This window comes from Peromyscus maniculatus, chromosome 9, assembly GCF_049852395.1.
Source record: "Peromyscus maniculatus bairdii isolate BWxNUB_F1_BW_parent chromosome 9, HU_Pman_BW_mat_3.1, whole genome shotgun sequence".
NCBI lineage: Eukaryota > Metazoa > Chordata > Mammalia > Rodentia > Cricetidae > Peromyscus > Peromyscus maniculatus.
Window position 1 is genome coordinate 55,806,106 of NC_134860.1, and position 22,932 is coordinate 55,829,037.

At 41.7% G+C, this 22,932-nt stretch overlaps 1 protein-coding gene across 1 annotated transcript in view; it reads right to left on the reverse strand.

Annotated features, from left to right (window-relative positions):
• Window positions 1-22,932, reverse strand: part of Micu2 (mitochondrial calcium uptake 2) — a 91,675-nt gene that overhangs the window by 12,014 nt on the left and 56,729 nt on the right. Inside the window, exons 7-8 of the mRNA XM_006988448.4 lie at window positions 4,867-4,932; window positions 1,200-1,297 (exon numbers count right to left, since the gene is read on the reverse strand). Of these exons, the coding sequence (XP_006988510.3) occupies window positions 1,200-1,297; window positions 4,867-4,932 (164 nt within the window). The remainder of the gene's footprint in view (window positions 1-1,199; window positions 1,298-4,866; window positions 4,933-22,932) is intronic.

Below are 22,932 nucleotides of genomic sequence, written 5' to 3' on the forward strand. Positions count from 1 at the left end.
AGCTGTAGTGGCTCTCCAGGAGAGGAACAGGACTGCTATATCCTGTGGGGAGACCATCCCCCATCACACCAGGTATAGCTTGACTCTCCTGAACAGTTAGGATACCCCTCCATGCAGAGCTCTTGGCAGCTCCACGCCTGACTCTCTTAAACAGTCAGAATACCCTTCCCTGCTGAATCAGTTCCAGGCCTGATTTTCTGACAGTCAGAAAAACTTCCCTTCCAGGGCTGAGCTGTCTCTTTGCAGCTCCAGCCATCAGAGCTGTCCTAAGCAGCTCCAGGTGTCCAGGACACCTTCAGGGCACAGCTGTCCTGAGCAGCTCGAGGTGTCCGGGATACCTCGCTTTCCAAGGCTGAGCTGTCTCTTTTGCAGCTCCAGCTGTCAGAGCTGTCCTAAGCAGCTCAAGGTGTTGCCTGACTCCCCAAGTAGTCAGGATATCTTTCCCCAGATTTGGAAAACTCACATTTTGGTGCCAAAACGTGGGGCCAAACCCACGGAGTTGCAACACATTTACTTACAAGGAGCACACAAAGAAACCCTGTCTCAAAAAACCAAAACACCAAAACAAAACAAAAACCCCCTGAAGTAATGCTAGGGGTATGTCTCTTAGTTGCCAGTATCAAGTAACCAAAAAGAACTATTACGTTTTATAAATGACATTATTTTTTAAATAGGCTAGAATACTTGAGAATAGTGTTTTATAGGTTAAGTTCTCAGTGATAAATACCTTAAAGAACCATAAATAGAATCTTGGTCTAGAGCAGTGCTTCTCAGCCTTCCTAACACTGCGACCCTTTAATACAGCTCCTCATGCTGTGCTGACCCCAACCATAAAGTTATTTCAATGATAGTTCATAACTGTAATTTTGTTACTGTTAGGAATTATAATGTAAATATTTTTGGAGACAGAGGTTTGCCAATGGGGTCATGACTCTGAAGCTGAGAACCACTGCTTTACAGTCTGCAGTTCCAGGAAATGAGGATATTTAGTTTCTTCATTTTTTTCTCTTTTCTTTTCTTTTTTGGCTTTTTGAGCTCTGACTGTCCTGGAACTCATTTTGTAGACTAGGCTGGCCTTGAACTCATAGAGATCTGCCTGCCTCTACCTCCTGAGTGCTGGGATTAAAGGTGTGCGCCACCACTGCTTGGCCAGTTTCTTCATTTCTTACATATAAACATTTCCCAAATTTTATGTTTACCTTCGAAATTCTTTATAATGAAGTTTTTTTTCTCCTCTTTTCCCAAAGAAACGCACTTGAAGGGTTGTGTTAATTCCAGGCTCTTTCACTGTTGGTTCCTATAAAAAAGGACAAAAAGGAACCTGTGGGTGGGAGCTTGGGGAAATATCCACAAGTGTGTCCTGTAGGACAAGAAGGGAGTGAGGGCAGTCATTCCTGCTTATTCCTTGACTAACTCCCCCCACCCCCCCACTTGACATCCTTTTGTGATAAAAGCCTTTTGTGATAAAAGCCCTACAGAAACTAGTACAGAAGGGACACGTTCTAACAGGACAAACCTACAGTCAAAATTATACTAAATGGGGGAAAGTCAAAATTCTAGAAAGAGTCCAGGGTGCTTACTTCTCACCCTCATTCGGTACAGGTGGGATTACAGGTGTGTGTTACCACACCTGGACTAGTGGTGTAAGCTCCTTCTAATGCTCCTTGAAATGCTTTTGACACTGCTACCCAGAAGGCTCTCTGCAGGCTACACCACACTGGTCTGGAGTCTAGTATCCTATGCTCCTGTCTTCAGTGCTGACTTCTCTCTGTATAGAGCAGCAGTTCAGTCAGGGGCTGTCTAACTCAAATAACTGAAGGACTGGAGGGAGCTCTTTGGCACCTCTTAGCAAAGGCCTGTGTCTGCCCAGGGCCTACAGACAAAATTAGCTGTGAAAGTGTCTTTATTCTCTCTCCCACTGTTTGGCTATGAACTAGAAATTTTTATTTTTAGATTGAAATTTCCACAGTACTAAGGTTCTACATATCTAATGAAGTTAAGGGTAACTGCCTCAGGATTACAGAATCAGAGGACAAATCAATTAAATAGCCAAATCTCCCCAAATTTAAGCTCAGAAAAAAACTGTTTTATTCCCAAAACACTACATAGTATTTACTGGTGGGCTGGCTATTTAATAGTAGCTGACTATTATGATTGTGCCAGTAATCTGAGTAACATTCAACTTCATAAAAATATGATTCTTGTTAATTCTGTGGGGTGTAAGCTATGTGTTTAGACAGAACATTACACTTCCACATTCCCTTCAGAAGGATAGCTTCTACTTTTGACATTTACCAAACATCAGACCAAATGTCAAAGCATGAATAAAAGTTTATGGTAGCTAAAATATTTTTATTAATTCTTTGAGAATTTCATACAATGTATTTTGATCATATTTACCAATTCTTCCCCTTAATTCCCTGGTAATTTTGTTTTTCTAGTTAGATTTAGATTAAGTCTTGCTCAATATAAAATTAAATGAAGTGACAGTCTCACATTACATCTGCTTTAAAGTCAAGTCCCTATTTATGAGTTGCTGATTTTACTTTACAAGTCTATTTTAACTTCTGTTCTTTTGAGACAGAGTTTCTTGTAGCAAGGATGACCTTGACCTCCTGGATATGGGACTGCACCTCTATGCTTTATTTATGTGGTGACCTTGGATTCTGTGCATGCTCTGTAAGCCCCTACACTGAGCTGCATTTTCAGTCTCCTTGCCCATTTCCCCTTTTTAAAGATCTGTCTACATGTAGGTCTGCACACCAGAAGAGGGCAATGGATCCTATAGGCTTAGAGTTATAAACAGTTGTGAGCTGCCATGTGGGTGCTGGGAATTGAACTCAGGACCTCTGGAAGTGCAGCCAATGCTCTTAACTACTGAGCTATCTCTCAAGCCCCATCTTTTTTTTTTTTTTTTTTGAGTTAAGGATCTCACCAAAGCCCAACTTGGCCTTGAAGTTGCAATTCTACCTTAGAGGTCCGGATTCTGAGATTCAAGAAGTACAGCACTGTTTTAACAATGTCAACATACTTTGCTCTAAGCAAACAAATATTTCTAAGTTTTCATTTGTTTCAAGGAGTTTCTCATTCATGTATTATACATATCTGCCTTTGTGTATGTGTGGTGCATGTGTGTAGATGCTCAAGGCTGACAGAGGAGCTCCTTTGGATTACTCTCGACTGCACTGAGGCGGGGTCTAACTGGGCCCTGACTGTCAGAAGCCCTGTATCTGCAAAGCTGTGATCACCGTGGCCCCTCTACCTGCCCAATATGTGTACATGAGTTCAGTTCTTATGTTTCCACACAAGTGCTTTAGACACTGGGCCATTTCCCCAGCTCTTAATTATTGTTATTTTTAACAGTGTTTGTGTGTGTGTGTAGGCCAGAGGACAACCCTAGGCGTTACCCTCAGGAATACATCTACTTCTTTGGAAACCAGGTCTCTCACTGGCCCAGAGCTCACCAACTAGGTTAGGTTAGATGAGCTTGCCAGGGAATCCCGAGGATACTCCTGCCTGCCTTCCCAGTGTTGGGATTACAAGTGTGCACTACTAAATAGCTTTTACATCAGTTCTGGGGATTGAGTTCATGTCCTTGGGCTTCCAATGCAAGTGCTTACCAACCGAGCAATTTCCCAGCCTAGACTAACTTAAGTATTTTTTTCTTCCTAAAAAGACAACTTTGGCATCAGGATTAAATCCTCCCCGCTGTGCTGTCAGTGGAGGGGAAGCTGTTTTGGTTTTTGACAGGGTCTCACTGTATCCCAGGCTGGCCTTGAACTCACAGAGCTCTGTCTGCCTCTGCCTCCCAAGTGCTGTGATACAGATGTGCTCCTGGCAGAGGCTGTGATTTTTAAAAAATTTACACATTTTGAAATAGACATGTTCTAAAGATGGAGTGATTCAGAAGTTTAAGAAAATCTCACAGGATGGAGTTATATTTAATAGAACATTGTCAGTCAAAATGTATTGGTATACACCACTGGTGGAAATGAAAATTCATGTTCCACAGGACATACTGGTTAATATTCATCAAAGTCTGCTAACATTATCAACAGTCACACTCTTGATCCAGCAATTGAATTTGTGGTAAGTTATCCCTAAGATACAGTCACATGCCTATAAAACAGTGTAATCCTAAGATTATTCCTTGCAGCTTTATGAACTATGAAAGAGATATATGCCAAATACTCCCCAAAAGGAAATGGCAGCATAAATATTATAGCCATACAACAATGTACTTTGAAGCCACAATGAGATGAGATATTGAGCTATGGGGACAGTTTCGTGTGTCGAGTACTGACCACACAGGGGTGGGGACTGAGTTCAGGTCCTCAGAACCTCCGTGCTGTCAGCACATCAGCACCAGTTCATGATCCCAGCACTCCTGTGCGGAGATGGGAGGTGCAGAGGCGAGAGTCCTAAACAAGGCAGGCAAGGACAGACATTGGAAGTTGGGGTCTGACTTCCACACCTGTGCTGTGGTACACACATACTCCCTACAAATTAAGAAAAATGTGTGTGATATACAGTATACTACTGCTTATATAAAAATGAAAATCAAACTGGGCATTTTGCACTAGGGAGGCTGATGGAAGATTGCTAGAAGTTCAAGGCCAGTCTGAGCTACGGAGTGAGACTGTGTCTCCCAAAAAAAACAAAAGGAAAAAAGCCCCTGGCCATACATAGGAACCTCACTTGCTGCCCAGGGCAGGGCCTGGCACTGGCTGGACAGCCCTGTGCATCTGCACATACCTGTGTAGCTTGGTGGTGTGTGGGCTAGACACCAAGTCCTTCCTGAATCCCACAATGACCTGGGATGACAGCTGTTACTGACTGTGTATTTGGAAGGGTCTCCTTACATACCTGGTATTCTGTCTCATTAGTCTTCACTGTCTTGAAGTCATCTTGCTTACTTATGATCTTCTGCAGCTGAAAAGATTACAGAAATGAGCTCACAAGTCTGTCTAGTGAAGGTTTTGCAGTAACCTGGAAACATGCTGACCTGTCAGAGGGCATCTAGCTGTCTGCGGCTGACTGCCTGCCATGTAAGACTGCAGGAGGAAGCAGGCAGACAGGCCACCCTGGCCACAGTTCTCTGCTTAGCTGCAGCTCCTCCAACAGACGAACTCTAACGGCTGCAGTCTGCAAGGCTTCTACCTCGTCTTCCTTCTGGGCCATTTTTATTCAGGCATGTTTCTTAAACCACTGATAGTTTACAGCCACATTTTCAGATCCATACCACATACAAGGCCATTCCTCTATATATGCGCTTCCTTTTATTTATTTGTAACATGTTGAAATACTTCATTTTTGTTAATTATAAAACTAACAGTTTCTTAAAACGGAGTATGTTAAGTAACCTACCTACCTTTCAGGGTCATTTGTACCAGTCTTCATATGGAAAGCAAATTAAAAGAAAAGGATTAAAGAGAAATGAGATGTACACACAATCTCAAACTATGGTTTAAATCAACTAGGAAAAATCATCAGGACTTTTTTAAAAAATGTGACTTGTTGGCAATTACAAACTGCTAACATTAAATCACAACTTATCAATCTAAGCTTGGCACCCCGTCCTATGTTTGGTTAGACAAACGGCTTGTGCTGGGTTCTCTAGAGCCCTCCCTCCCCTGTGCCCAACACCTCTGTGACTTCAGGTTGACAAGTGAAAGCTTGACACTGGTTTCACCTTGTGCTGAAAACCCAATCTCGCACTCTGTATCCCTCCCTTTGCCCGACACCTTCACTTCTTTCACGCAGACATGAACATGATCCACTGGACTACCACGTAAGGAGCACTCAGCCTCGGGCAGGAGCACTCTGCCATGCTTGGCTCAGCTGGGCTTCACCTGGTGCTCCCTGCTTGGTTACTATGGACAGTGCAACAGAGAAAATTACACACATTAAAACCCAGATCCTAGCCTTGCATACTTGAAAAGTTTTCTCTCTGTAGTCCGTCTGTCCTTCCTGAATGTCCATGGAGGCAATTCTGTTTTTTGCCTCTAGATTAACTTCATCTAGTTTTCAAGCGGAACTGAACACTGCACATTGTTCTCTGTGTGTGTGTGCCTTTTTTCTTTCAGCATGGTTGTCTTGAGATGAATCCCTGTGGCTTGTTTCTGTTGACTGCGGAGCTTTGTTGTACTGTCTGACCACAACACATTCAACTTATTCATCTGCCGGTGATCCATGGCTGCGGTTTTGGCTATCTATGAATCAAACTGTCATGGCCATTTTTGTAGAGCTCAATTTTATGGACGATGGTTTAATTTTTCCTTGGCTAGATATTTAACAGGGTAACTGCACTGTTTAACTTTATTTAAAACAAAACCAAACCAAACCTGTCAAATATTTCCAAAGCGAACTGAAGCCTTGGCTGTCCTGGAACTTGCTATGTAGACCAGGCCCCGATTCACAGAGATACACCTGTGCTGTGGATATCACTCTATATAAATAAAACTCTGATGGCCAGTGACCAGGCAGGAAGTATAGGCGGGACAAAGAGAGAGGAGAATTGGGGAAACAGGAAGAAGGAGGAGAGAGACTGCAGCCACCGCCAGGAGAAGCAGCATGTAAAGACGCTGGGAAGCCACCAGCCACGTGGCAAGGTATAGATTTATAAAAATAGGTTAATTTAAGATAAAAGAACAGTTAGCAAGAAGCCTGCCACGGCCATACAGTTTATAAGTGATATAAGCGTCTGAGTGATTATTTTATATGTGGATTGTGGGACTGCGGGGCTTGGGGAACCTGGAGAGAAGCCCTCCGGCAACAAATGGCGCCCAACGGCTCGAGTTTCCACCTTAAACCTGAGAATATTTAATAACCAATTCTAAACAGAGCCAAAACCAGGTTCCTGCTTCTTGTCTCATATGAGCAGCTAGACGCCGCAAAACGCGGGTTTGAACACTGGCGGGTTCCTGGCGTGTGCGTTTGACTGGCAGTATGGCGGGAATGGGGGGGGGTCTAAGACGCCAGAGGCACATTATGCTGTGTAGTAGATTTAGTCTTTACTAGTATTTAAAAAAAAAAAAAAAGGTTTCTGGGCTACATGCTGCTTTGATAAAAGCTTAGACCCACTATTTCTGAGACTTGATGACTCCCAGAGCTGGCGGAAAACGTACCACTGCCATGTTGGGAAGCTGAAGTGGGCGGAGCCAGCAGCCACAGCGCTGTTTCAGGCTTAGAAGGATGCAGTTTAAAGCAATAGGCTCACAAAAAGACTGATTCAGATAACATCGTTTACAATGTGTGTAAAATATACGTAGGCTTGAAAGAGACAAAAAAATTAATGTAAAAAGCCACGTAAAGATGAATATTACACAGACAATCTGGATTGTGTTGTCTTTGGGATTTTTAACTGCAAAAAAACATTTGATCAAAAAAGATGTATAAGAATTATACCAATATGTATATTTTAAAGGTAACTTGACTTCAAAATTTGGATTTAAGGACATGTTGCTTTGGAAAAGAGGTTCTGCTTTTGTTTCCACAGAAAGCCAGAGGCTATGGATTTGTTCCATATTAATATACATCAGGTTTGACCAGCCAAGACCCCCTGAAAGATATCCGATGACACCATGGCCCAGATGATCCAACATCCAGAACGGTTTCAAGGCAACTGGCTCCCACAATACAGCCTCAAGGACTACCCCATAGGCCTAAAATTTTCTTTTGCGTCCCCATAAGATACAGCGCCCCCCTCCAGCAGGAAGTAGTAAGAGATGCTACGCCCAAATTCCCAAATATACCAAGCTGGCTTTAGAGGTAGAATTGGCTCACTCCCCCTCTAAACCCAGACATATTGCTTTAAAAAAAAAATGGTTAAGAGATTCTTGTGTCCCAAATCAGAAGAGCCCTCTGATGTGGGACAGAGAAAAAACATTATTTTTATTTAAAACAGGTTGATTATAAATGTGATCTCTTTCTAAAAAAGAAAAGGGGATATGATATAGATATATAGGAGAATGTGGAGATGATGAGATAAAAGGGTAGATTAATGAACCTGCTTTTAAAGAAAACTTGTTTGAAATGTCTTACATTGGTATAGATTTTAGTTCATGTTTAAAATGTTTTACATTGGTATAAATTTTAGTTTATTGATACAAACTTTAAGTTAATTTTGTTATACTATATATATATTTCTATTGTTTGAGGTATTATGTTTATGTAACTCATTTAAAATTGTAATGGATAATTAAAAATAGATTAATAATTAGTCATTTATGATAATCATATTTGTAGCCATGTTAGTTAAGTCTTCTAGGTATACATAGATATATTTCAGATAGATAAGTAATCTTCAAACACTTCATAGACCTAGAGAATATGGCATTTAAATAACTTAAAATTCTGTTGACATGAGACACAATTGCTCCTGTCTGCACCAATTGATCCCGAGAGAATGTTGGGCTTCTAAGACATTTCCATTTGGAAGTTTGTCTTTTTGGCACAAAATGGCCTACTGGGCAAAGAACTGCCCTTGCCTTGATGGCTGACAGTACAAATACAATGCTGTCCTTTCTGGACAAGCGGGACACAAGGAAAGCGACCACTGTACTCTGCCAAGACAGGGTAATTTGGTCTTTCAGAAATCCTGCTTCTGAAAATGGTCTGTCAGATACTCTAGGCCTGTAGCCAATTTGAATGCACCAATAATGCTGAGAAACATTAGGTGACTGTCCAGGCTGCCAGCTGTCTTGGTCTAATCTTGCAAGATTCCCGAAAGTTGCTTGCATCCATCTACCATTTCTCAGGTACCATTATCTTCCTTCTCAGGTCTTTGATGTGGTTGAAAACTAGATAGTTGTAATTTCCTCAGTTATGATAAAAGATAAGTTAGATATAAAACCTTAAACTCACAAATATAAGATAGATAAGACATCTTCTTTAATATTGTAACTATAATTCTTGCTCGGTAATTGTTTTGTTATATGTAATTTTACCATGTTAAAGTTAAAACCTTCCTTTTTAAAAAAAAGAAGAAAGGGGAAGTGCTGTGGATATCACTCTATATAAATAAAACTCTGATGGCCAGTGACCAGGCAGGAAGTATAGGCGGGACAAAGAGAGAGGAGAATTGGGGAAACAGGAAGAAGGAGGAGAGAGACTGCAGCCACCGCCAGGAGAAGCAGCATGTGAAGACGCTGGGAAGCCACCAGCCACGTGGCAAGGTATAGATTTATAAAAATAGGTTAATTTAAGATAAAAGAACAGTTAGCAAGAAGCCTGCCACGGCCATACAGTTTATAAGTGATATAAGCGTCTGAGTGATTATTTTATATGTGGATTGTGGGACTGCGGGGCTTGGGGAACCTGGAGAGAAGCCCTCCGGCAACACACCTGCCTCTGCCTCCCAAGTGTGGGATTAAAGGCATGTGTGCCCAGCCATTAAATGAAGTTCTTTCTTCCTCCTCCTCTTTCTCCTTCCTCCCTCTTTTTTTTTCCCCCTGAGACAGGGTTTCTATGTGTAGTCTTGGCTGTCCTGAAACTCTTTGTAGACCAGGCTGGCCTCGAACTCACAGATATCTGCCTGACTCTGCCTCCCAAGTGCTGGGATTAAAGGCGTGCGCCACCAAGCTGGGCCAATGAATTGAAGTTCTTCCACCCTCCCCACATTTGCTGTCATGGACCTCTTTAATTTCAGCTATTCTCTTGGGGTGAGGTATGTGTCACCATGGCTTGCATTTCCTTAATGTAAGGAACACTTACATTTCCACATGCTTATCTCTCATCCATGTACTTTTTTCTTGTAAAATGTCTATTATAGTCTTGCCATTAAAAAAAGAATTACTAAAGCCGGGTGGTGCTGGTGCACGACTTTTATCTCAGCACTCAGGAGGCAGAGGCAGGTGGGTCTCAGTGAGTTCAAGGCCAGCCTAGTCTACAGGGCGAGATCCAGGACAGCCTGGACTACACAGAGAAACCCTGTCCCGAAAAACAAAACAAAATTTACTAAGCTATAAACTTCAATATATATATATTCTATCCCAATCTCTACCATGTCTATTTTCTCACCATGTAGTCTAGGCTGGCCTTGGACTTGAGATCCTCTTGCCTCAGCCTCTAAAACATCAGTATTACAAGTATGTACTCATGTCTGGCCACAGTCATTTACCCTTGGTGTTTTCCAGCAGAAATTTTTCACTGTGGTGAAGACACGTCATCATGGCTGTCTTTTGTGGATGCTGCCTTCAGTGCCCTGAGACTGCCTAGGGCTGGGGATGAAGTTCAGTGGTAGAGCATTTACCTAATATGTGAGAGACCTTGGGGCTGCATTTCCCCAAACTGTAAACAAAAATACAAGAACCATAACACACCACACCAAGCCAAATTACTCGGCCTCCCCTAGATTCTGAAGATATTTGATGATACTTTCAAACCAGAGGTTTTATTTTTTATTTTCTTTTTATATATTCTTTGTCTATTTCACATCATGCATCTTGATCCCATTCATTTACCTGTCCCTTTGAATCTGCCTTCTGCCCTTGCAACCCCCCATCCCAAATAAAATAAAATTTAAGAAAAAAAATATCTTGTCATGGAAGCTGCAGTGTGACACAGTGAGTCATGAAGTAAACCCCTTGTCCATATATCTTTACTTGCAAGTGTTCATTGCAAAGTCATTGGTCTGGTTCCAGGCCTCTGATTTCTGCCACCCTATTGATGCTGGTCCCTCACAGGGACTCCTCTTGGATATCCTGTTGTCCTGTGTCATGGAGATCCTGAAGCTTTGGGTCTGCAGGACTGGCTCCTTCATGTGCTCCTGCAGATTATGGATGGGGTGGGCCAACTCATAGCTCTGGTTCTGTCAATCCAGAAGTTTATTTTTGTGTATGGCTAATTTTCCTTTCATATATCAATTATTCTAGCACAATTTGTCAATTAAAAAATTCTTTCCCTATTTACTGACTTGGTGCCTTTACTGAAAACCAAGTGAGCACAAAGTATGAGCTTTGTCATTTTCTACTGACTGACCTCCACGTCAGTACCGCAGAGCCACAGAGCCCTGTCTGAGTCTGTCAGCTGCTGCCTCAGCCAGCTTTGCTTCTGTTTCTCAAGACTCATGTCTCAGCCTTCTATTTTGACATGTACACTTAATTCTTCTTACTTTATTTATTTATTTATATTTTTAAATAACAATTTATTAAGAGTTATTTATTTTATGCATATGGAGCTCTATCTGCACGTACACCTGCATGCCAGAAGAGGGTGGCATGTGGTTGCTGGGAATCGAACTCAGGACCTTTTGAAGAGCTGCCAATGCTCTTAACCACTGAGCCATCTCTTCAGCCTATTTTTTTTTTTTTTTTTTTTTCGAGACAAGGTTTCTCTGTATAGCTTTGGAACCTATCCTGGAACTTGCTCTGTAGACCAGGCTGGCCTCGAACTCACCGTCCAGCTTAGTTATTTTTAACTTTTTAAACTAAGCCTTCTATTGCAGACCTGGGGATGAGAACCCAGAGCTTTGTTCATGCTAGGTAACTCACATGTTTCAAAAGCACTTTGCCAACGTCTATAAAAACACCTGCTTTTTGTTTGCTTGGGAAGTTGATTCATCCGACAAGCTCGGGGAGGCACAGCTCTGCTTACTTTCGCCTCCGATGTTCACACCAGCAACTGGGCAGCACTTTCTTTGCTTGAAGACTGACTTACTTTCGGAGAGTTTTGTCTGTATGTGTGTGTGTGTACCACGTAGCTGCCTGGTGCCCATGGAGGTCAGAAGGAGGGACTGGATCCTCTGGAACTGGAGTTATGGATTGTTGTGAGCCATTACGTGAGTGTTGCAAGCTGAACCTGGGTCCTCTGCAAGAGCCACAAGTGCTCCTGGGGCTGAGTCATCTTTCCAGGTCACTGAAGCAACACTTGAAGTTTCAGTGCAAGTTTTCTGTTAACTTACTTGTAACTACGTTCTGTTAGTTCATATTGTCCTAAGTGGAGCTGACTGTAGCTTTACTTTCCAAACATTTCTACCCTAGGAACAGATTTCACTTCTGCACACTGGTTCATTTTAAACGCACTTGTTCGAGTGGGCTGTACGTCTGTTGTTAGTTCCTCGTGTCAGCTGGAGAGAAGCCACATTTGACTCATTCCATTCCAACCTTTTCACCTCTGTTTTATTTTTTTCTTCTTGAATGGCTGCTATCACTGGAATGTCTATCAAAATGTTGAACGTAAGAGTTAAAAACAAACTTCTCTGCCTTGCTCCTGATGCGGTGTGGAAGACATCCAGGATTTATCACCCTTCAAGCAACATGCTGGGTTTGCTTTTAGTTTCTTGGTGCTGGGGACCGAACTCAGGATCTGATGCAATTTAGCATGTGAGCTACTGAGCTATCCCCCAGACCCTGTAAGATTTGGTAAATGCTCTTTATCAGAATGAAGACACTGTTTTCCTACGTCACTGACTTTTCACAATGATTCATTTGGTTAAGTGCCTTGTGTATACTGATATGATTAGCTGGGCATGATGGTGCCTGCACAGACCTGCAGAACTTAGAGGTGGAGGTAGGAGGATCAGAAGTATGGCCAGCCTGGGTGTTACATAAGAGCTGTCTCAAAAGGCCAAAGGTCAACAAAGAAACAGACAGCATATGCATACATGGCCTCTCTGCTATCACTCTGTCAGGGTGGTGGCCTGCACCCACTGATTTCTTCCTGTCGAGCTCACTAGTGTTTCTATCTGGACCTCATCTGCACTTCACACAGGGACAACTGGTTTGCTTTTTCTGGGGAAGTGCAGAATTCTGTATTTTGGTTCGTGAGGACAGGAGTAGAAATAACTTCTTGGCAGGCCTTTTCCTACATCCTGGGCTTCTTTCCTTTGTCTTGTGTTTCTGGAGGGCTTGTAGAAGTTTGGCATCACCGCCTTCTTAATCCCAGTGAACCCCTCTGCTCTTCAACGCCTCTTTGTGGGAAGATTCTGGGACAGTGATTTCTAGGCTTCTGATAGAGAGTTGTTCATATTTAGAGACCTTGTCTTGTTAGTTGTGTTTAAGACATGAGTCCATTTCTCTGAGCACATATGAATTGGCTGCCACAACACTCCATTTCTGCACTTGGCTATCAGTAGCATCTGTGACACTGTCTCCTTTGATTCAAAGTACTGTTAATGTATCCTTCCTTTCTAGATTATTTATTAATATGAAATTTGTTACATAAGGGGCCAGAGATGGTTCAGCGTTAAGAACACTTGTGGTTCTTGTAGATTCTACAAGAGCAGTGCTTCTCAACCTTCCCAATGCTGCGTGTGACCCTTTAATACAGTTCCTGTTGTGGTGACCTCCAACCATACAATTATTGTGTTGCTACTTCACAACTATCATTTTGCTACTGTTATGGATTGTAGTGTAAACATCTGATACGCAGGATATGCAGCCCCTAGGTTGAGAACTGCAGTGAGGATCTGGATTTGGTTCTGAGCACCCACAAGGTTCTAAGGAATCTGGTGCTCTCTTCTGGCCTTCATGGGCACTGCATGCATGTGGTGCACAGAAAATATGCAGACAGAACACCCATACGCATAAAACAGAAATAAATAAATCTCTAAAAAGTTATTGTGTAAATAAGTAAAATTGAAAAAACCACACATGGATGTTTGGCCTAAACATATATATGAGTGCACACTACATGCACTGCTGCCACATACAGAGCCCGGAAGAGGGTGCTAGATGCCCTAAGCTAGAGTTACAGACAGTTGTGAGCTGTCAGTGGGTGCTGGGAACTGACCGGGGCCTTTGCAAGAGTAGCTAGTGCTCTTAACCTCTGAGTCATCTCTCCAGCCCATAAATAAGAATTTTAAATAAACATTTTAAGATGGATGTAATCAATAAAATGGCTAATTATAAATTTTCTAGAAAGCTTAAAACTTGTTTTCATTATGAAACATTAAGTACAGTTAAATTTAATCTTCATATAGTCTTTCTTCAAAAAGTTACAAAACGAAGAAACCAAAAAACTATGTGATTAGGTAATTAAAGTAAGAGTTTCTTAGGAGGCGTATTAGAACAGTGTGAACTTTAGAACAAACCCCGCAAGGGTTTGTGCTAGATAATTTTTATCGTGTCGGGCTTTACCTAAAACACTAGAGTTTGGACTCAGAAAGAGGTTCTGCTGGCCTCTGAACACTGAAGACTGTGGTGGGGGAAAGTGCTCGCTGCCAAGCCGCGGAGCCTGACTTCAATTCCCAGACCCACATGGGAAAGAGGGAACCGACTCTCACAAGTGGTCCTCTGACTTCCACACATAGGCCGTGTGTGTGTGTGTGTGTGTGTGTGTGTGTGTGTGTGTGTGTGTGTGTGTGTGAGAGAGAGAGAGAGAGAGAGAGAGAGAGAGAGAGAGAGAATGTGACTTAAAAAGGATTATATAGGATTATTCAGCTCTGTACTAACATTTCCATTTGAGAGTATGACCCTCAACATCTCAGTCTGACACTCAGGCCAGAGGGTCTTCTCTTCCCCTAAGACACTGACATGGTAGCATAGGACCCGGCTCACGTCACAGCCGCATGTGCCTGCTCTGTGGGAGTGCACTGCTGGGGCTGGGGAGACAGCAGTGAGGGTCAGAAAGCTCCCGTGCTGTCACTGAACTTCTGTTCTAATGAGCTGAAGAGAGCAGACAAGTAGAGCAATCGCAGGTGCTGAGCACTGTGAATAACACATTGAAACGGGGACAGGAGAGACTGCTGGGGTGCAGGAAGCTTCCTCCAGGCGGTCCTGCATGACTGAAAGTGCCTGGAGTGGTGTGGCAAGGACATCCAAGCAGAGGGAAGAACAAGGATTTGGGCACAGGGGTGCCAGGTCACAGAAACAGAGAGGTAGAGTTAGAGTAAATTAGCTGTGGAAGACCCTCAAGGTACCCCTTTGCTAGACATATTCTGAATGACTGAGGACATATTGAATGGATTTCTGAATCTCTGTTGATCAACACTTTCAATTTCAGGCAGAAAATGAATTAGGCAGAGTCAATTTTACTCCTCTTTGCTTCCAAGACAGTTTACATTCAGGAATGGGAGAATCATTACAAAACCAGGAGGATAAATTCTACCAAAGGCTTTTCTATGTATTTAGCAGCAACTCTAGCAGGTGCATTTAGTTTGATCAACTCCTAACACTCCTATATTAAGAGCACAGTCCTTTCCACCAGTATGAAAGCAGCTCGGAATGAAGGGACCACCTAAGGAGCCGTTTCCCCGGTGAATAGCCTGGTCATTAATCTACTGTCTAGAGAAGCTGCTTAAGACCCTGGCACTCGGCCCACAAGCAGATGCACCATCTATCAAGGTGAAGATTACATGGATCAACTCTCACTGGCTTTGATCACTGTCCACACTGTTTATCACACCTGACAGAGAGCAACTCACGGAGATGGCGAATCTTTCACCAGTTCTCAGACTGAAGAAGTAAGCACCCTGCTTCCTGACACGGCATTTTCATCTGGATGTTAATAAAGCACAAATGCTCACAAGTACTGAAGTTACAAACCGGGGCAATTGTGTGTTAGGACACTTTCACAAGACAGTACAGTGATGTATCTTATCACTGCACCCCACACCTGGCTCTTTCAAGAATATGAATATGTATGTATGTATGTATGTGTGTGTGTATGCATGGATGTGTATGTACGTATGTGTGTATATATATACTACATACTTAGGTTTATTAAAATAAGGACCATGGAGGTGAAACAATTAACACAATTAATATAAATGGAGTTTTCTTCCTTGAAATCTTTCTTCAGAAACTGACCCATCTATCAATTCCCATCTATCAAGTTCCATTTCTATAGCCAGCACTAAGAACCCACTAGAGGCATCTAAGGTTGGCTTTGTATCTTTAGCCTTCAAACAATCAGTGATGCGTCCTAATAGTTTTCTGTTTTCTTTCTATATGTGGTGCCTGTGCACGTGGAGGTCAGAGATCAACCTTGGGTATTCTGCCATTAGTCACCACTGTCTGGAAGTCATCTTGAGTACTTAGCATCTTCTGTAGCTGACAAGATTTCGGACAAGCTTCCATGCCTGACTACCAGCTTTGTGATTTTTGCCTCATGTCAACCCCCACCCCCACCCCAAACATCACTAAAGTGCAACATAACTCTGGGCTCTGGAATTGTGATGGTGATGCCACAGTGGAGGCAGAGAATTGACTCCTGTAAGCTGTCCTATGACACATGCCCCATGGCATGTGTGTGCTCCATATATATACCATGCATGTGTATATGTATACATACACAAGTAAAAAAAATCTCAAAGAACTTTCCTAAATTTATTGATAGCAATTTTGCATTTCCTATTTATTTTCCAGTCTCTACCTCTCTTGAAAAAATTTTAAATGATTTTATTTATGTGTATGAATGTTTTGTCTGCATGTATGTATGTGTACTATGTGTGTGCCTGGTGCCTGTGAATGTCAGAAGAGGGCATAGGATTCCTTGGAACTGGAGTTACAGATGGTTGTGAGCTACCATTAGGTTCTGGGAGCTGAACCTGGGTCCTCTGCCAGAGCAAAAAAAAAAAAAAAAAAGCTCTCAACCGCTGAGCTATCTATCCAGGCCACCTACCTTCTTTTGAAATGTTTCTGTAATAATTCTGCTGACCCACAAAACCTCAGATGTCTCCACTCAGCCTGTCCATTCGACCACTAGAAGGAACGGTGTTAAACATTCCCTATACCCCTCCGTTCTTTCCAAGATTTCCTGCCTTTCTCTTGGGCTTTCCGGATTCTCCAGGACTCTGCTTACTGCTCTTGGCAATCCAATTACTTCCACCACTGGAAATGAGACTGAGGAGAAGTATTTCTAGAAGGCTTCTGAGCTGTGATAAATGCATACTGCTGATAAATCTGCTCCTAGTTCCTAAGGGTAGACTTGTAATGGCTGGAAAAAATCATAAAAATCTATAAGGATTCCTTATTTAGATTGCTTTGCCAAGTGCCTTTACATATTTGCTGCACTTTACAGTGAAACATTTTTTTCTGGACAGGGTCTTGCTTGTGCTGGTGTGAACTTCGTGATCTTTTGGCCTTAGCCTCCTGAGTGCTCTTAGCTGCACTTCAAAGCAAAGGACACTGGCAGCTGCAGAGACTACATACATACATCCACCTAGATCTAGGCAAGAAAAGTAACAAGGAGTGTCAATTAGTCTATCCAACTAAAAAGCCTTCATTCTAGATCAGACATTTAAGTTAATCATGTGTTTGTTACAGAGGTATTTTTGTTTATTTACTGTGGCAGGTGTATGTGGTATATGCATGTATATTTGCAGGTATGTCTGTGTGCCTGTGTTTGTACAGAGGCCAGAGCACCATGATGGATGTCCTTTTCTGTCACTCTGTCCTATTCCCTAGAGACAGAGTCTCTCTCTGGTTTCTGTTAGCCTGGCTGGCCAGAGAGTTCCCAGGATCCACCTAGCTTCATCCCCCAACACTGGTGTCACAGACATGCATGGCCGTATATGGGTGCTGGAGATCTGAACCCAGGTCCTCAGGCTTGTGCAGCCAGTACTCTCAGGCACAGAACCATCTCCCTAGCCTAGGGCCTTAATTTCTAAAAAGTGACATGCACCGCCCCCATTTATCAAACTTTTAAAATGAACAGAAGAGCCACTCCTGGTCACTTCTGGTAACGTGGTGTCTGCACTTTAACCCGGGGAGCCGCCAGCCACGCTGCAGCCTCCTCAGCTTTCTACCGTCTGCCCTTGTTTCCCCACTTGCTAGGATGGACACGTCTACTCTGGGTCATTCCTACAGATGGGAAGCACTGGCAAGCCTACTTTTTGAGGGGCTCCACTCTTTTACAGTTCATTCTCTATCTCAGTCTTTTTCTGCTCTTCCTCTGTTCCAAGACTTTGCAACAGTTTCTTGTACAAAACAAACCATTTTCAAAGTTATGGTATGGAACTGTGTCAAAAAATTTTACGAGGTGTAATTTACACAGAACAAAATACACCTTACGTAGCCACGCAAGCACCAGTGATCAAGACTCGAAGTATGTTCAGCATTTCTTCTCTCCTCTTGGAGGCAATCGATCGACCCTTACTCCTTCCTGGCTGAGTCAACCGGGGGCCTGCTTTCTTTGAGTATAGACATGAAGAACTGTATACACACAGAACTGGAAGTTTGGACTTTTTCTTTTATTTGAATTCATCCGTATTGTTGATTACTTAATACTATGTCCCTTTTTGCTGCTGGGTAGAATTCTACTACATAAACATTTATTTGTTTAGTCACTTGACGAACATTTTGGTTGCTCCCGGATTGGGGTTATTATGAATAAAGCTGCTATGTGTATTCATATTCAGGTCCTGGGGGAACATACGCTTTCTATCTTTACTATTTTTTGAGACAAGGTTTTACTACATAGCTTTAGCTGGCCTGGAACTTGGTATATAGACGAGGCTGGCCTTCATCTTACAGAGATTCACTTGCTAGGTATTTTGTGTTTTTGAGACAGGTCTCTCACTGTAGCCCAGGCTGGTTTAGAATTTCCTCTATAGCCTTGGTTGGCCTAGAACTCATGGCAATCTTCCTAAATTTACTAAAGACTGGGGTCGCAGGCTCGAGCTACCACACTCACCTATGTACTCTCTTTTCTTTGACTACAGATCTAGGAATAAAATTCTCAAGTAATGTGCTACGCATGTATTTAACTTCAAAAGCAGACGGTAATTTTGTTTTTCAACCCGAGCATCATCTTGTTTCTAGCAGCACACACACACACACACACACACACACACACAAATAAATAAATAGAGTGCTATTTGCTTTACATCTCCTCAGCTGGGCATAGTGGCCCACACCTTTAACACCAGTACTAGGGAGGCAAAGGCCAGCCTGGTCTACAGAGTGAGTTCAGGACAGCTAGAGCTACATACAGACACCTTTTCTTGGGGAAAAAACAAAACAAAACAAAAAAACAACCCACCAAAACCCCAAACCTCTAAACCCAACCAACCAATCAACCAACCGAACAAAACCCCACAAATCAAAATGCCACAAATCAGTCATGTATGTACACACATAATTTGTCATTCACATATCCTCACTGGTTTATCACTGATGCCTATAATCTACTAAATTCGTAAATGTAGGTATCCATATACATTTTCTCCCTCTGCATTTAACGACAGAGCACACTTAACAGTTTGCACTGAGGTATTTCTTTTACATCAGCACCAGCTTTTAGGAAACAGAGTGGAATTCACTGTTTGGAGGTTCAGAACTATGTCCTCAGAAAAAATATTATTAAGGGGCGAGAGATGGCTCAGAGGTTAAGAGCACTGACTGCTCTTCCAGAGGTCCTGAGTTCAATTCCCAGCAACCACATGGTGGCTCACAACCATCTGTAAAGAGATCTGGTGCCCTCTTCTGGCCTTCAGGCAAACATGCTATTTACATAATCAATCAATCACTCACTCAATCTTAAAACTGAAAAAAGAAAAACAGAAAAAAAATATTATTAAATACTTAGCTCTACTTACAGCCTTTCAAATATTAGCTGTATCCAGTTTCTAAAAAACTTGTGCTAATTCATATTTTTTGGGATATTATTCTTCACAAAGGCTTCCTTTTCTATCATTTGTTTTTGATATGAGAATAATTTCAAACACATCTCTAACATGTATTCTTTAAAGCATATATATGGTCTATAAAGCCCTTTTTACTGTATAATTATGTACTAAAGTCCTGAAACTATAGATGCTCAAAGGTCATTTCTCCTTTTAGAACCTTATGCTCTAGTCACTTGTCAATTTTTCCAAGACTGTATTTCAGAAAGTGTTTTTAATATATATATATTCACACACACACACACACACACACACACACACACACACACACACACACACACACATGTTGCCGGAGGGCTTCTCTCCAGGTTCCCCAAGCCCCGCAGTCCCACAATCCACATATAAAATAATCACTCAGACGCTTATATCACTTATAAACTGTATGGCCATGGCAGGCTTCTTGCTAACTGTTTTTATATCTTAAATTAACCCATTTTTATAAATCTATACCTTGCCACGTGGCTGGTAGCTTACCAGCGTCTTTACATGCTCTTCTCCTGGCGGTGGCTCCAGTGTCTCTCCCCTCAGCCTTCCGCTTCCCAGAATTCTCCTCTCTCCTTGTCCCACCTACTTCCTGCCTGGCAACTGGCCATCAGTGTTTTATTTAGATATAGAGCAATATCCACAGCACTTCCCCTTTCTTCTTTTTTTTAAAAAGGAAGGTTTTAACTTTAACATGGTAAAATTACATATAACAAAACAATTACCGAGCAAGAATTATAGTTACAATATTAAAGAAGATGTCTTATCTATCTTATATTTGTGAGTTTAAGGTTTTATAGCTAACTTATCTTTTATCATAACTGAGGAAATTACATCTATCTAGTTTTAAAGTATGTACATCATACCATTGACACCTATTCAGGATTTCAATGGGCAACTCCTATGAGTTCTGAAAAGGCTGATTCTGTGATTACACACCTATTAGAAGTTATGGCCATCATGGGAATACCTGTACAAATTAAGACAGACAATGCCCCAGCATATGTCTCCAATAAAATGAGACAGTTCTTTGCTTATTACAATATAAAGCATGTTACAGGTATACCACATAATCCCACAGGCCAAGCAGTCATAGAGAGATCCAATCGAACTTTAAAGGATATGCTAAATAAACAGCAACAGGTAACAATGACTCCTAGAAATAGACTGCATAGTGCTTTATTAACCTTGAATTTTCTCAATGCTAATGAGAAAGGAACAACAGCTGCGGAGAGACATTGGACGACAGACAAAACTCCTGAGCTAAACCAACCAGTTTATTTCAAGGATGTGCTGACCTCAGAATGGAAACCTGGATATGTTCTACGTTGGGGAAGGGGTTTTGCCTTTGTTTCTGCAGGAGAAGAAAAGCTATGGATACCAACAAAATTAATAAAAATCCGATTCGAACAGGAAAAACCCCTTGATGAAGAGAAGTAAAAGATCATCCACCAATGTGACATCTCTACAAGTTGTAAGAAAAATTTAACAATCAAAGGGTGGGGTAGGGTTCTGTTTTTGTCTTTCCAGGATAATGGAAATACCCATCTTCCAAAACTCATAAGGCCTTGGATATCCGGATCTTTACAGCAGAAAGGAAGAATCTATTGGTACCAATCTATCTACACATGGTAAAATCTCACTGTCTAACATCTTTCTCTCTATCAATCTAGAAAAGTTGTGGTTCCAATTCAATTATAGCCAAGCTGGCTTTGGAGATGGAATTGGCTCACTCCTTCTCTAAACCCAAGCATATTGCTAAAAGAAAAGTTTAAGAGATTCTTCAGTCCCATATCAGAAGAGCCCTCTGGTGTGAGACAGAAGGAAACCAATAAAAGGGACCATTGTCTTCTAAATTCTAATTCTCTCCATGCTTACTCTTGATTTCTCAGAATCCTTTCTTACATGCTATGTCCTCTTTAAATCCAAACCTCCCATTTTTGATAACAAATAAGTTTTTCCAATAGCAATCTCAGAAGTCACCAGAAGGAAGATGGGGCCCCAACAACAACAACTCTACCCAATCCAGAATGATGCCATGGTAATCATCATCATACTACACTTCTTGCCAGAATTTCAGACAATCTTACCCATTACTCTAAAACTTGCTGCAGAACCTACAGTTAGTCTAACTGAGATTTAACTATCTGAGCTTTCTCACAGTACCCAACAGAGATAACATCACCCCCTAAACGGCAGGAAACAATTCTTAGAAAACGACGCCCCTTCTCCCTTAGGTTTCATAATTCTCAGGGTTATGGATGACGGTTGTAGGGTTGGGGGTGGAAAAAAATATTAACTCAGTATTGTAAAAAAAAAAAGGGGGGGGGGGCGGAAGAAATGGAACGGATAGGTATAAGATATGATGGTAAATCATTGTATATACTAGTAAACAAACTTGGTAAAATAGCAACCTTAGACAATTTGCACTGTAATTTGTACTGTTATAGATTCTTATATGTTGATACAAATGTAAACTATTTTTATACTCCTGTTTAAGATAATTTGTATATTGATACAAATACAGAACTATATTTGTTATAATGTACATATATTTCTACTCTTATTTGTAACATTTTTATATTGATACAAATGTAAATTTATATCTGTCATACTTTATATATGTTCTACTTCTGTTAGGATATTTGGTATATTGATATATATTTAAGATTATTGTCATATTGCATATCGCACTATATATTCCTACCTCTGTTATAAATATCTTGTGTATTGTCACAATTTTGAAGTCATCGTTCTTCACCATACATTTGCTTATAGACTGTTTACCTTATTTACGTGAAGCCTTAGTCCTTAGGTTATTTCGGTAGATAAGATTTATAGATTTATGGTCGCCTATGCCTGTCATCTCTATAGTTACGTTAGTTAGGTTATCCAGATTTACAGATACATAGGTCAGATGGACAGGTAATCTTCAAACACTTCATAGACTTAGAGAATATGGCATTTAAATAACTTAGAATTCTGTTGACGTGAGGCACAATTGCTCCTGGCTGCACCAATTGATCCCGAGAGAATGTTGGGCTTCTAAGACATTTCCATTTGGAAGTTTGTCTTTTTGGCACAAAATGGCCTACGGGGCAAAGAACTGCCCTTGCCTTGATGGCTGACAGTACAAATGCAATGCTGTCCTTTCTGGACAAGCGGGACACAAGGAAAGCGACCACTGTACTCTGCCAAGACAGGGTAAGATGGTCTTTCAGAAATCCTGCTTCTGAAAATGGTCTGTCAGATACTCTAGGCCTGTAGCCAATTTGAATGCACCAACAACGCTGAGAAACATTAGGTGACTGTCCAGGCTGCCAGCTGTCTTGGTCTACTCTTGCAAGACTCCCGAAGTTGCTTGCATCCGTCTACCATTTCTC